Raw genomic sequence first — 17,106 nt, 5'->3', positions numbered from 1 at the left:
TGAGGAATGTATTTATATATATTTTCTTACACTGTGTTGAGAGGAAATTTTGAACTAAAGTTATTATAACCTATTATTTTTTATGCTTAACATGACAGTTTAATGACACATTAACATATGAAACGTGAAAAAATCCATGCAGTTTATAAGACAGCATTATTCAGACACAAAATGAGGGAAAGATTTGAAAGAAAATACCCTTTTGATACATAATGCAAAGTGGCTGTGAAATATAGTGTATTTGTTATATCGTTTTCACAGCTTTATTTGTATCAAAAGATTTTCATTTAGATTTTTCCTGTTTTTTTTTTTTTACTTTGTGATATTCTTTCAATGAGGATCCACCTTAATCTTTAATTGGACTGTGTCAAACCCTAAACCACAACATAGATATGGAAGAGTCTGGAAAGCGTGCACCGCCGCCCACTTAATATGTCTAGAAATTAGCTATTGAAAATTAATGGATATCGATATGATATAACTTCTTGTTATTAAAACATTCTCGCTGTATTCTGTTTAAATTTTTATAAATAAATATGTTGGATTTATGTCTATAATTATTAATGTGTAATAAATTTGTGTATTAAAACTTGACCATTACGAAAATATATGTTCACCCTTTACGATTAATCAAGTCCCACCGGGAGTAAGTATATTGGCTACTAGTCTGGAAATGTTTACTAATCATTCCTACAACAGGCATCGTGTTTGCCCACTCGCTATGGCATTTTCCTCTTAAAATAACGAACTTTTTCTGAATGATGTTAAGAGCAATAATATAGGATGCAGGCGTGGTCATTTGGTTAACAAGTTCAATTCGTAATATAGTGGTTCCGAGTTTGACACCACTTTATTACGGTATCATGGACAAGTTTCTTCTACCATAAGTCCGAGTAGAACCAAGCCCCGTGAGGAAATTTCGGTAGAAATTAAAACTGTTCTAAATCCCGATGGACTGTACTTGTTGAGCAGCGAACTTAACCGGTCGCTTGATTCGACACCATTACCTCGCTCATGGATGCTTTTAGCAGAGACCATTTATTTACAAATATGCAGTCTGAGAATAACTTGTAAGTTGCTGTTCTTCCCCTCACCTTCTTCCCAGTTTCGGAAGCCATTCTTTCTCTAAACGATAAATATAATTTTTGAGCCAATTTCACCATACATAAAATGTTTAGATTTTTAATTTTATTTTTATTTTCTCTTTCTCAATAATCTCCTTGGCAGATACGATGTCTCAACTCTATTGTTGCCAAAACACCCCTATCTCATCAGGTATGTCCAGTGCTTAACAATTGGTCTGACCATAAAGTAGGGATTTACATTAGATTTTTCTCTGAATTGTCTTTTCTCACTATTTTTTAACCTTTCTAACGTATTCTTGTCCAATACACTACCTGTAAAAATTTTAATTTATATGCATATATATATATATATATATATATACATACACACACACACACACATATACATACATGCATACATACATACATACATATATATATATATATATATATATATATATATATATATATATATATATATATATATATATATATATATAGTTTTGTTTGCTATTATGGCTTATTGCATTATTATTAATGAGGCAGCAAGCTGAGAGAATCGTTAGAGTGTCGGATAAAGTGCTTAACGGCATTTCTTCCGGCTCTTTATGTTCTGAGTTCCCATCCCACTGATGTCTGCTTTGCTTTTCGTTGTTTCTGGGTCGATAAGAACGTACAAGTTAAGTACTGAGGTCGATGAAATCGACAAGCCCCTCCCCACAAATTTCAAGTCTTGTGCCTCAGTAGAAAGGATTATTGTGATTATTATTTTACAAAACGCTTTTTGAGTAGGAAGGATAGAGTAAAAAGTTTTAGTGCAGTGTTTCCAGAACGAGACATAACAGATTGGTGGAAAAAGTAAAAGCAGTTGCAAAAAAATTGCAAAAGCAGTCTTCGTTGAAGATGGTGTGCGAATTCAAAATAGCACTCATAATTATACAACTTCTAGAAGAGACAGAAAAAATAACACATCAGTGGTGTGAGTCTGCCAATCAGATGAATAACCTTTTACAAATGAGATCTACGATGTTTTCGTGCATAGCAGCATAATTGATGTATATATGTGAGCAATACTCCAGTGCGAGCCTTAGCTGAATTTTGTAAATAGATTCAGTATTTATCAAAGTATTTTCTAGATCTGTAGATAATATTTAGCCTCTGAAGTGTAGTTTTCGAAATCTTATATATTTGAAGTCTCACAAGACACTTGAAGAAATCATCAGGCCAAGCATTTGTTAAGAATGTGAGCATTTAGTTAGCTGTTCGTTGTACGTGAATAAGGAGAGAGAAGTTTTACAAAATTATTTGCTTGACATTTCTAGAGACTGGTTTTGGGCAATGTTGTCAAGTTCCTAACGGAGGATGTTTTTGAAGTCGCCATTCATGGGAGGCAACGTATGAGGAACACACATTGTCTACGCCGTGTGCAGATGGCGGTCGTTGTAAGAGAGATTTTGTTAGAAGTGACAGCATGAAGGTTATTAATGTTCAGAAGAAGAACTTTAGGGCACGAAGTGAACTCTAGAGTGCAATCAGAGCAAACATAATGTAACGCAAAGAAGGCCATGTCAAGAAGCGGCCATACAAAAAACTTTCTGTCGAAGATGAATAGGTGAAATACAATGGCTAGCAACATAGTCTGAAGGATCTTGTGCTAAATTAGGTCAAAGGCTACTCTGATTGCAAGTGCAACCACATTGCTTTTGCAGAAGATCTCAAAAAGAAGGTGACAAGCTGGCAGAAACGTTAGCAAGCCGGGCGAAATGCTTAGCGGTATTTCTTCCGGCTCTTTATGTTCTGAGTTCAAATTCCGCCAAGGTCGACTTTACCTTTCGTCCTATCGGGGTTGATAAAATAAGTACTAGTTGCGTACCGGGGTCGATCTAATCGACTGGCCCCCTCCCCCAAAATTTCAGGCCTTGTGCCTATAGTAGAAAGAAAGAAAATCTCAAAAAGTTAGATACTATTTATGCGTGCGTGACGCAGCGAAGCGGTTATCGAATAGAACTCGTGCTATTAAAGTATCTACGTACAAGAAATCTACAAGAAATCACGGAGTAAGACATCAGTTTGATAAAGCTAATTAATTTGCAAAAGTCTTCATCGGTCAATAGATATTTGTATCATGTGGGAGTAGGCATACGTGTATGTGTATAAAGGGGTGGTAGCGATAGACAAAATACTTTTACATTCTTGGTTCATTATCTACTAGGGTCGAATTTGCTGTTTCTTCTTCTGAGTCGCTAAATACTGGATTGGACATGATTGACTAAGGCATCTTAGATCAGAAATCAATGTCCTGTGCGTGTAAGGAATCCGAATATTTTAAGAAGACATCAATCGCTAACTGCCACTTTTTCACGCCACCGCCACTGTAGTCTAGTCTAACTGAGCTTTATAAGCGAGCAGTGTGTTGGTTTACTAATTCCCCGGGCATTTTTATTCTGGCTACTAATACCTGTAATTAGTCATACTATTGTGACATGTGATGATAGACACACACAAACACACTGACATCATAAGCACACACATAAACAAAACACGCTGTGAAAGAAAAGAAATACTGTGATACACAGAGATAGAGAAACAATGAGGGAAAGCAAGTGAGAATGAGAGAGAGAGAGAGAGAGAGAGAGAGAGGGGAAACAGCCTCTGAGTTTTCTCAAAAAATGTAGTACAATATATATATATATATATATATATATATATATATATATATATATATATATATATATATATATATATATATATCAAAAGGACGTGTTATAATACTATTCCATATATACAAAAACAGCCATACTAGCAATCCAACATACATCCATCATCTGTTTCCCCACGGATATCATTAAGGTTTCGATATATCTTTTATCTTTTACTTGTTTCAGTCATTTGATTGTGGCCAAGCTGGGGCACTGCCATGAAGGGTTTTAGTCGAACACATCTATATAACAAATAACGAATATAATTACATATATACATACATACATACATACATACATACATACATACATACATATTCATACACTACACGTATACAAGATTCTAGAGCTATAAGCATCGACGTTTGTTTACTTGTTTTGAAGCAATGTAGAATTTACCTCCAAATAAAAACTGTCCCACAGTAATGTAGGAAGAAAAAATCTCGAGTTCGAGATCCCTCTAGCGTATAACAGGAAGAATTTTTTAAAAAAAACAGATGTCGAAAAGCTGTCTTTTGTAAAGGAGTGATAGTAGATCAGAAAGGTGTGAGACGCAGGATATTGGTCACTTTGTTCTTAACTTCTCTTAAATTATCGCTCTTTCAACATTGCCCTTCAGTTTCTCTGTCTCACTCCATTTCCTTCCCTTTTCACATACACACACATACACACACATACACACACACACACACACACACACACACAAATGAACAAACACACCCATACACACACACACACACACACACACACTCAAACACACACATGCACACAAACACACATACGCAATCTATTAGCAGTTTATTTTCAAACTTATTAAAGTTCCATATTTATTTGTATGTGCGCCTATATGTTTATATATACATACATATTTGTATGTGTGTGTGTGTGCGATGTATGTATGTCATTGTTAGTTTTATTTCAAGATTTCTTACCAATAGAGAAAGAGCCGGTTTCTAATCTAGATCCAAGGCTCCTTCATTCGAATTTCAACGTCAACAACAGGGTATGTATGTATATATGTATTATGTATGTATGTATGTATGTGTGTATGTATATATGCATGCATGCATGTATGTGTGTATGTATGTATACGTGCATATTTTTATGCTTTTTATGTACGTCTTCTTATGCATATACTTGCATATCTAGACATGCTCATATATACTTAAATGATAAACTTCTGGAAAATGTTACAAAGCTTTACAGTTCCAGTAATGGCATGTATATGTGTATGTACGTATGTATGTATGTATGTATGTATGTATGTATGTATGTATGTATGTATGTTTCTGCTCTTGTAATGCAACAAATCAATATTTTCTATGTTTCTTCAAACCAATGTAAATTAAGGACTCAGAAATAAGTGAAGTTTACCATAAAATATGCTAAAGTTTTGAAACCCAAGATAACTGGCGGGAGTGTACATCAGAGTCAGTTAATCCAAGAGTGGGTTTCGTAGAATTTCAATGCGATCGATAGTCGTGAGAAATGGAACAATCATTGTTTTGAACTCTTGTACTTGAGAAAAGAGTAAAAAAAGACGAAGGTTTAGCTGGTTTTGTTATAGGCAGTGAATAATTGCAATGGAGAAGAGATATCTGAGGGTGCTCATTCATGACCGTCAGCTTTGCCTACGACGGCTCATCTTTCTCTGTTCTCCATTGAAAAGCACAATCTCAAAATGTTAATATTTCCACTCCTCTCGGCAATCGAAAACACCGAAAACCCTATTCTGTGTAATATATTCACGTAGCAATAGCAATCGTTTCACTCTGCTTATCGTCAAAGTGAGTCACTCTGTTCGACACTGTGAGGAGGTAGTCCAAGTTTCGAAGCTTGTGGTTGAGGTAACAATCATCTTTGTTGTTATTGTTGTTACTGTTGTGGTTGTCGTTGTTGTTGTTGTTGTTGTTGGTGGTGGTGGTGGTGGTGGTGGTGGTGGTGGTGGTGGTGATGAGGATGATGATGATCCAGCAGATATATAATGATAGACATTCAACCATCATCATCATCTCGTCTTTTCAGGACGCAGCATGTCAACGACTTATTCAACATGTCCTCCTTCATAAAGTCTGTGGTGCGATTTAAAAATTTAGCTGCTATTTGTAGCAGATCGAGCGACCCCATAGACACGCTTTCATTGGTTTATGAAGCTCCTTCGCTGCTTTGTCCTTTTTACATTTGCTTTTTAACATCAGAATATAGGCCACTGAGCAAAGCTAAGAGCAAAAACAGCCCAACTCTCACGTCATTTGCTTACAGACAGCTTATCCAATATGACCTCCCTTTCATTTTTTTAAAAGTTAATAGGTTTAGATTTGAGAGGTATTTGGCTGCCAGTTTAAGGGGAATTTGATTTCCAGGAGTCATCGTTGTTGTTATCGCCGCCCTCAATATTGATAATGTCATCGTTTTAGTTAGATAACGGAAATAGCAAAATAAATAAGGTATTTTGCAAACCAGTTGTGATTATTTTACGACAATTGAACAACATTTTCAGATTCGTCATTATTTTCTAAATAAACAATTTCTAGTGAATGTGATGCACAGAATTGTGTAAATTTCTTAAACGTAATTTTTGTGAACAGATAAGTTTGCTTGTCAGTAAACTGACCGCAAAAGAAATATAGAAAGCTTTGTTAGAAGCAAATAAATTCTCGACTAAGGAGTGGTATGTAGTTTTATGTGTATATGAATGTAAGTGTATGTAAAAATGTATAAAATGATATATATATATATACATACATACATTCATGCATACATACATAATTGTATGTATGGGTGTGCATATATAGTTATTCAATCGTCGCTTAAATAATGGCGAGGTTATACACGTCTAAGCACATAAAGACAGGTGTACGCATATATATGTGTGTGTGCGTGTATGTATATGTGTGTATGTGCGCGCGCGTGTGTGTATATGAGTGTGTGCGTGTGTGTGTATGTATATATATTGTCATCAAACCGGCCGAAAAGGGTGGAGCTGTAGTGTCATGGTGCGCGGACCTTTATAAAGCTGAAGCTCTCCGCCAACTTCAAGACATCTTCTGTTACCCTCTGCACTCCAACCCCACGTGTAACTACCAACAGACTTTGTCATCCACTATTCGTGACCTCATTTCCTCCTCCCGTCTCTCTCCTACCTCCTCCAACCTCATTGTCCGTACTCCGCGCATCCCCACTATTTACTTCATTCCCAAAGTTCACAAGACAACAATCTTGGCCTCCCCATCGTCTCCGCCTGCAACTACCCCACGGAAATGATCTCCAAATACCTCGACCGTGTCCTTGCTCCCCTAGTGGCTTCCCTCCCGCATCTACAACACCAACCATGCTCTCTGTCTGGTTAACTCTTTCTCCTTCCCTTCTGGTCCCTCTTAACTTCTGTTCATTCTTAATATCAAAAGTTTATGTACGATGATCCCACACAACGAAGGACTTCTTGTGCTTAAACACTTTCTAGACCTTCGGCCTGACCCTCAACCTGCCACCTCCACACTTCTTCGACTGGTCGAACTTGTCCTCTTCCTCAACTGCTTCTCGTTCGCAGGGGAGTTTTACCAACAAAAATTCGGCTGTGGCCATGGGAACGAGAATGGACTTCAGCTATACGAACCTGTTTGTTGGCTACGTTGAGGCTCAAATATTCTCACAATTCACTGGTCCCACTTCTGAGCTATACGGTCATTATATCGATGACTTTATTGACGCGACCTCACTCCCCCACGAACAACTGGAATCCTTTCTCTCCTTTGTCCAATCTTTCCATCCTGCCCTCAAATTCTCGTGCACTCTCTCTAACTCTTCTGTTGAATTTCTCGATATTTGTCAACATCCACCACTCCGCTCTCAGAACCCCCATCCACTACAAACTCACTGACTCACACTCCTACCTTAACTTCTCCTCTTCCCACCCTACCCACACTGAGCTCTCCTTCTCCTACTCCCAATTCCTCCGTCTACGTAAGCTCTACAATGGCGACCATGACTTTCAGACTCAGTCTCAACTCATGACTCGCCACTTCCTCCTACGTAGATATCCCTTCACCATTATCCACACTGCCTTTATCCGGGCACAATCTGTAGACCGTGCCTCTGCTCTTTCTCCTCATACCCGCCCCACCCATACCCGTCTCCTGTTTCCCCTCACCTACCCCACCTCTACCCTACCCCTCCAACGTACCATTCTCTGAGCCTTCCCGCGACTCCAGACCTACCCTTCCACCTCGTACATATTCTCTAACATACCTCTTCCCTCCTTCAAACGAGCCCATAACATGCGTGACCTCGTGGTCCACAGTTTCTTCTGTACCCCCGCATCCTAGTCTGGCGCCTTCCCTGCTCCCACTACACTGTCGCACCTCTCCAACACCACCATCGTCACAGGCACTCATCACCGTCCTTATCATATCACCGACTCCTTTACATGCACTTCTAGTAATGTCATTTACTGCATCTCCTGCTCTCTCTGTCCTTCTCTGTACATTCGTCGAACAAGATGCCGCTTGGCTGACCAGTTCGTGGAGCACTTCCGGGTCATCAGACTCGGTAATGACACCCGGTCTCGTGCTATTTCCGTTCTATCAGTCATTCACTACAACACCTATCTGTTTTCGGACTGTCTCTGCACAGGGGCCACCCGGGCTCCTGTCTACATCGTGAAGAGGAATTAATCTTCTCTCTTCGTACCTTAGTGCCATATGGGCTCAACTCACCTCCTCTCTTCATTTGACACCAATCCGACACGGATTCCCACTCACCTCCCACACTCTCCACCTACACACCCGCATACCACCCACCTCGGTACCTTCACCCACACTACCACTATACATACACCCATACACACCGTCCACTCCTCACTCATTTCACACGCCATTACACACACACACAAAACACCTTCCCACTCCACACACACTTCTCAGTAGTCACACACACTGCTTAACTCAGTACAACACCACACACCATCATGCATACTCCCACACCCACACAAGCACATAATACCTGAACACAGACAATATATACACATACACACGCAATACACATAAACACACGCAACACACATAGACAAAGAAAACTTTCGTCTACATACATGTATTATACACATACACACTATTTGGTCACAGTGACACACACACACACACACACACACACATACACACACTACGTGAAAAAGCACACATCAACTGCTGCACACAACACACACACGTCACACATGCATATACGTCAAACTCACTCGTTCCCATTCGCCCATACACACTTACTCACATACACCTTTCTCACATGCATAGACACATCTAGCACACTTCCTCTTGTTGAGATCACCGTGAATTATCTCCCTTTCATCCAACCCCTTTTTCTTTCAAATCACTCGCCATGCTGGACCACTGAACACGACACGTTTTTCTTCACCCTCTCTCTATTTATTTCTTGTTATTTCTTTCTGTCGAAGAGCGTGGGCTCGGAGGGTAAAAGACATTTCTGTTTTTCCCGAGCATCAAATTAATACACTTGCTTGTTGTTCCTACACCTGTCTTCGTATTTGTTTTTTATTAAAATTAAAATACATTACTTAATTTATAGACCCCGAAAGGGATGAAAAGCAGAGTCGACCTCGGCGGAATTTGAACGCAAAACCTAAAGGCGGACGAAGTACAGCTAAACGTTTTTCCCGGCGTACTGACGATTCTGCTGCTCACCGCTTTCATTGCTCTTAATGTTATGCTAAAATATAAAGCGATGAACCTGACAGAAACGTTAGCACGCTGGACGAAATACTTAGCGGTATTTCGTCTGCCGTTGCGTTCTGAGTTCAAATTCCGCCGAGGTCAACTTTGCCTTTCATCCTTTCGGGGTCGATAAATTAAGTACCAGTTACGCACTGGGGTCGATGTAATCGACTTAATCCCTTTGTCTGTCCTTGTTTGTCCCCTCTATGTTTAGCCCCTTGTGGGCAATAAAGAAATAAGAATCGTTAGCACGCCGGACAAAATGCTTAGCGGCATTTCGAGGCTGACTTTGCCTTTCATCCTTACGGGGTCGATAAAATAAGTACCAGTGGAGCACTGGGGTCGATGCAATCGATTTTCCCCCTCCCACAAAATTCCGCTCCTTGTACCAAAATTCGAAACCTATATTATGCGTAACAACTTCTAACGGCGAATGCGGTATTCACTATAAAATCACTAAACGAAACTTTTGACAAGTATTGCAAGTGTATGAGAATTCACGACAGTCTATGTAAGAAAAAAAAGTTGATCTATTATCTAATCTAATAGAACAACCTTCTATTGGGGCTGTAAGAGAAAAGGTAACAGGCGATAAATCATATTAGATATCACATTAGGTATGAATTGGAGCAAAATCATGAATATGGGGGGAAAACAATAGGTGCAATCATTTTTATATGTATTTCTATGTGACTTTAAATGTGTGGGGGTGTTTGTGTGTGCGCGTGTGTGTGCGTGTGTGTGTGTGCGTGCGTGCGTGCATGTGTGTGTGTGTGTGTGTAATCAGATATATTTCACGTGTGTCCGCCATTATTTTATCTGATACAAAGATGACATTTCAGTCAAACACTAAATCTTGTTTGCATACATACATATAGTCGAACAAATATAGGTCTACATAATAAAGATGATGATGATGATGATGATTAACTCTAGGCTAGTGCTAACTGAGCTGACTCATAATCAAAGGCATTCCAGCGTGAGCACCATACCTTTTGAGTGATATGTAGTACTATATTATCCAATATGTCCCTTCCTTATTCAAGGTGGTAGGGTTTCATTTGAGGATGATTTGACTGCTATTTCAAGCAAGATGAACGACCACGCACATATTTCATGATATAATGGCCTATGTTATATAATGTGTATGTGTGCTTTATTGCTTACCTACACATAAATAAATATTCACAAGATATGTATATTGGAATCTTTAATATAGATGGGGTATTTTGAGGGTCTCTATTATACTCTCTCTCTCTCTTTCCCTCTTCTCTGTACACACACGCACGCGCGCCAAGGAAATGGAATCTAATACATAATGCGGATTATATATATATTTATTTGCCTAGAAGCTACGGAAGTGAATTAAGAGTCCAGAGTTTCATGTCACAGGAATTGTAAAACAAATATTAAGTACTACTCATCTCAAACACATTGATGAAAAACATTTTTTTGCATCCGAACTGAAGTGTAACTGCTCACAGACAGAAATAATATTGAAAATTTTCTTATGTACGTAATAGTTTGAAATGTGGCACTTCTACTAACTTAATAAGAAATATTCAAAAATACATCCACTCTTTTTTTTTTTTTTCTAATTTTAGTTTAGAAAGTTTGATTCAGAAACAGATCACTAGTTGACAAAAAGTTCCAAATTTCGATAAAATTCAAGAATTTCTTCAATCTTAATTGAAAAACACCGAACCCCCAAGAAAATATAGATCGTAAAATAGTATGCATTTCATTAAAATTTTTAAAGCATTTGCTTCAATTTACGAGCAATATATATAGCTTTGTACGTATTATCTTCAAATAATGAATGTTTATTCCATACGTTTTCTTTTCCACTTATATTATTGATATAAGTCGTGTGGGTTTTACTTTCCAAATGTTCATCCACTAACCTTCAGAGACATTGTTGTTTGTTGGCATACTGCATAACCTAAAACGCTTAACAAATACAAACAGGATGTTATATTTTTAATTACATATCAATAAATTTTTAATAGAGTCTAGTGATATATGAGGACGTATAACAAGGGAAAAGCAATTCAGTAAATGCACATTTGTTAGTTTAATTTAGATGGTATGTGTGGAACTTAAATAGACCATAGTAAAGTGTTAGTGTATTAATATTTACAGAACGCTATAAGTGACCTCGTATTAACTAGTGGAAAATTTGTTATGTCAATGAATTGGAGTGCGAATGGATCCAGAGGTTAATAATTCTATCACCTTATCATTGCTGAACAATTCTCAGTTGTCATGATCTGTAGTTATGAGCAGATACTCACACTACAATAAGCATCATATATAGATAAAAGTTCACTGCTGAGTATGTTGCATAATTAACGTTTCGATGGCTGGCAGAGGGAAGTATCAAGTCATCACACAGGTCTGTGCCAAAGCCCTCACACTGTCACATGTTCAACTAATGCTGCACAACCATGTCTCTTCCTCCTACTCCTCCTCTTTCTCCTTCTTTTTCTTCTATATCTTTTTTCTAAGAGGTAGTCGAAAACGTGTACTCAGCACTGGACGATCAGCTTTCTCCTCTGGTCCCTACCCATTGCAAGATCAACAGCTGCACCACATGGCAGAAATAACACAATATAACAAGCCGTTAATCAGGAATGATTCACATCTGAATTAAAATCCTCAATTAAGAAAAACTACCTACACTATATTAGTATGTTATCCATGAGGGGGCAAATATCTTATAACCAGCCAAATTGCTATGGAAGCTGAAGTTAAGCTGTCAATCCTATGAATCCCTCAGGTGTGGGGAAGTGATAAGCTTCAGGTACAATTTTATTCAATTCTTAATTTTTCTTTTTTTTTTCTTCAATCACCGTGCCCCTTATACCGCATTATACGTAACAATACTACAGATGTAAGTGAAGTGAAATTGGACCAAACTCGACTTCTTTGATCTGGTATGAAACAGGTGTGAATGCAACAACTCTACCCACGCTCTCTCTCTCTCTCTCTCTCTCTCTCTCTCTCTCTCTCTCTCTCTCAAACATTCTTTTCTGCATTTATAAAAGGTGGTCTGAACAATAGCTCAGTGAGAGATGGGCTCGGCCTGACACACTTTATAGAAAAAAATGAATATATTTAGTGTTGTCCTATAATCCGTAGTATCGACGGAACATGCTTTTTCTAAAAAAGGAAAATTATCTTTTGCTCTTTTCTTAATTCATTTTATTTTTTTAATGCCTGTTGAATTAGACAGAGTTAGGCGGAGACAAGCGGAGACAAGCGGAGACGGGCGATCACAGTCGACGACAGGTGATGACAGGCAGTGGCAGATTCCTTTATTTAACAAAAACAAACGATGACTTTTTTTCTTTTTGTCTTCTTCAGGAATAATTCTATAACAATTAGTGAAAGACAATCTCATTATATCTCATTGACTTCTGCACTTACTGTCTTAGCATGTCAGGAGTGGTGTATATATATATATATATATATATATATATATATATATATATATATATATATATATATATATATACATATATATACATACATATATATATATATATATGTGTATATATAGATATATATATATATATATATATATATATATATATATATATACATACATACATACAAATACACATACATTCATACATACATACTTGTCACCGACCTACCTTTCTACTTGAGAAACAACTCAGACCGCTTTCTAATATCAAATGCACTATTAAAGATAACAGAAACAAAAGAACAAAAGGGCGAAATATATCCACTACCTAGATTCGAACCTCTTTGCTCTGAGTTCATATCCAGCCAGAAACCAATTTTGCTTTCTATCTCTCGTGTCTTCATAAAATAAGTCTCAATAATATAGTTTACATAATACAGTTAAAAGCAAGTTGATAGAAACAGTGTAGTTACTGGACTGATCTTTCTTTGAGTTTTAAGTTAAGATCTTGCTAACGTTCACTTTGGATGTCATCATTCCCATGTCTATACAATAACTATCGGTAATATACTAGTTTCGATTCACTCAACAAACATAGAAAGAAAACAATCCAGACCTCTTTTTATACCTGTGTCCCTCTTATAATTTGACCAAACTTAAACAAAAAAAATAAGTTGTTTTACAATAACGGCAATATAACTTCACTGATTAGTCAGTTAAACAATCATTTAACTTGTGATTCAATAAATGCAGTTAGAAAATATTTTAAAACACTTGTAATCATATAAATTAGTTAGTAAATACAGTTAATATGGCGTGTATATTTAATAATAGTTAGGCAGTTGATAAGTAGTGTATGTTTAAATGCTAGTTAGTAATAGATATAATTTAATCAATAGACCTTAATAGTTTACAAGAGTTGTTAATTAGCTGGTTGGGTTTATTGGAGTAAATTGGGAATGCACTTCAGCTGTTACTTATTTGTTAAGTACTGATGTGTGTGTGTGTGTGTGTGTGTGTGTGTGTGTGTGTGTGTGTACATACATAAATATATATATATTCACAATCATATGTACGTGTGTGTGCGTATGTGTATATATGTGTGTATAAAAAATATATGTGTGTGTATATATATATATATATATATATATATATATATATATATACAGAGAGAAAGGCGGGAGGAATATAGTTTCTAAGCAGAAAGTTAGTATAGCTTGTTATAGTTAATTTTCAGCTACTATAGTTAGAGCAATAATGGCTGTTATTTGTTAAACGGTCTTGTTAGCAAGTTAGTTTTGTCGTTAAGCATTGTTATTTCCTAAGTTCATACGGACACACATACAGACATGCATACATACATACATACATACATACATACATACATACATACATACATACATACATACATACATACATACTTTCTATCTTGAAATAGTGAGTATAATTGCTTTGCATTTTGTTTCCTATCCTTTGCTCAAAAAGAGATGTGCTAACTCTACAAAGAAGTATGTTTAAACGAGCCGCTTTAATTTTTTGTAAGTTACTCAATATTTTGTTCTTAATAATAACCTTCATATTATCCACTGCCGCAGTTGTGTTAGTTCGCGCATGTCTCAGCCTTGTGGAATTGGTTTTATTGTTGCTACTGTTGTTGTTGTCCAAGTCGACTCTGAATGAGCAGAGCCGTATATGACCAAAAGGCATTCCAGCCATGATCGTCTCACTTTTGTTATTATATTCTTCAGTCACTGTGTACATTGGTTTACATTACGCAAGATGTTTTTTTTTCCCTGTTTAAGATAGTAAAGTGTGATTTCAATGAGACTAGGCTACTCTTTCTAGGAGCTCGAACGACTACATGGAGTTTGGTAGTGGTGGTGATGGACGAAAAATGTGAAAGAAGAAGCAAAAAGAAAAATAGAAGAGAATTAGAGACAAGGAGGGAAAGGGGAGTATAAGAGGGAGTGGAGGAAAAAAGGGGAGGGACGACGATGACAATAACGACGTCGATGATGATAATGATGATGATGATGATGATGATGATGATGGTGATGATGATAATCATTGGTGGGTTGGCGGATTGGCATTTTACAATTTTAGTGGGTGGGCGTGGAGACGAGATCAAATATTGCATGCACGAATACATAGAAAGAGACTCGGTTGTGCTGCTGACTTCAGTTAGATTGGGGGAAAGAGGAGTAAGTAAAAGAATTTTATAGTGATGAGAGATGGCAGAGTGATGAGAGATGGCGGAGTGATGAGAGATGGCGGAGGTAAAAGGCGGGTTGAATAGAGAGTGGTAGGAACGGAGGAACGGAGGGACGGAGTCTTTTAGGTTGTTAGTGAGTGAATGGCTGGGTGTTAATGATGGGGTATGAGAAGGAGTGAACATTAGTGAAGGAAAGGAAGAAAGGTGAAGGAAAGGAAGAAAGTAAACGAGAATGGGAGAGGAAGATGGAGAAGAAATGGGTTTAAAGAAAATGGGCGTGGTTTTCTGTTGATGGAAACCTATAACAGTTTGTCCTTGTTTATAGACTGCATAGCATAGGCTGTCTATAGATGAGAAACGAATTCAATGACGCTAGGGATAGTCTCTGTCGGCACTATTCGAAAAGTGAGGACTCACCTCTCGTCACTGTATACGAACTCAATATAGTTTTACAATATTGCCTTAGCGGAATCAGAAATCTAATTTAGCTTCAGTAAAAGCTTAATATACAAAAGAGAATATTAATATACAGGGTAGGGACTTCAGTATTTCAGCTTACAAATCCAGCATAAAGAATGCCTCACTATTGCTGTATATCATCAACTCGACCTCTGTATTGTTAAGAATTCTTCGTGGATGAGACAGTTGATTGATAGCTATGGGTGTAGTGTACACTTCCATCACAGGCAATTCACAATCAAAAGGTGAATTTGGATCCAGTCGTTAGACAAACCGAGTCTATTGATGCTAGACATCGTTAGATGATCAGATTCACATTCCTGACTTCTAGATAAACTAACACAATAAAGAGTGAAATGTTGTGAGCAGAACCACAACGAATTACCAACATCAGATTTTCACTCATGATCCATGAATCTGTTATCTTATCATAATATATCTAATCGGAATTTTACTCAATATTTGAGTATTATCACATATAACTATTTCAGTTAATTCAAATACAAATAATTATTTTGGTTTCTGGTCTTAATCTTTCCAAATAATTTTAATCTTTCCTCAATATTATTTTATACAAATTCCATTGAGAACCGCCGATTTATGACTTAGTAAATAATATGATGTTTGTTGAGGTTATTCGTTTGCGTTGTTTTCAAAAAAAGAAAATAGGTTAACATCCTCCTGTAACTATAACTCTAATTCGCAATAAATAGAAAATTAATCTAAAGCCATACCGAACATAGGAAATATATGGCAACATCCAATCTATGGGCTTGCCTCTTCAATGTTTTAACTAACCGGCCACTTTGACTACACGTATTAACCTTTAAAATATATGAAGGCAATAATCTTTCCCTTTATTTGTTATTAGGGCGGTAAGGACAACACACATTTTTTTTATATAGGACATTTTTGAGGATTAGAAACGTAGCATAATTAAACCGTGTGTATTATTGCCTGCATCTAATGCTGGGTCCAAAAAGTGTTGCCAGTATAATACTCAAAGCATTAGGACACATGGTATATTCTTTTATTCTTTTACATGTTTCAGTCATTTGACTATGGCCATGCTGGAGCACCGCCTTTAGTCATTTGACAAAATATCAGTGCCCCGATGTATCTCGTTATCCATTCATATAACAGTTTTATTTATATTGATAAGCACACACAGTTTCATTTATACTTAGACATGATTTTCGTCTTATTTCATCTTCTGTAAACACACCAACACTTGTTGTCAAGTAGTGGTGAGGGATAATTAAAACGCAGACAGAAACGCGCGCGCGCACGCACGCACACACACACACATATATATATATATATATATATGGGAGAATATACGAAAAAACAACAGACGAGAACAGGTGGTGTAAATAACAAAAGGATGTATTAGTATGACGCTCGGGAATACGGAAAGTCTTTGACGTTTCGAGCTACGCTCTTCAACAGAAAGAATACGGAGACATGGAGAAAAACACGGAGAAAAAATATATATAATATATATACAACGGGCTTC

At 37.1% G+C, this 17,106-nt stretch overlaps 1 protein-coding gene across 16 annotated transcripts in view; it reads left to right on the top strand.

Moving 5' to 3' along the window:
* The window catches only part of LOC106870925 (uncharacterized), a 402,450-nt gene that overhangs the window by 329,644 nt on the left and 55,700 nt on the right, over positions 1–17,106 (top strand). For 8 of the 16 annotated variants that reach the window (XM_089348795.1, XM_089348794.1, XM_089348793.1 and 5 more), the window contains one exon: positions 1,228–1,275. The exons of the other annotated variants lie outside the window; for them this stretch is intronic. In XM_089348795.1, coding sequence (XP_089204921.1) covers positions 1,228–1,275 — 48 coding nt within the window. The remainder of the gene's footprint in view (positions 1–1,227; positions 1,276–17,106) is intronic. 16 annotated transcript variants of the gene reach the window in all.

Source organism: Octopus bimaculoides, chromosome 3 (assembly GCF_046866305.1).
Source record: "Octopus bimaculoides isolate indiv1 chromosome 3, ASM4686630v1, whole genome shotgun sequence".
NCBI lineage: Eukaryota > Metazoa > Mollusca > Cephalopoda > Octopoda > Octopodidae > Octopus > Octopus bimaculoides.
Note: the sequence above shows the minus strand (reverse complement) of the source record. Positions and strands in the feature narration are given on the sequence as shown.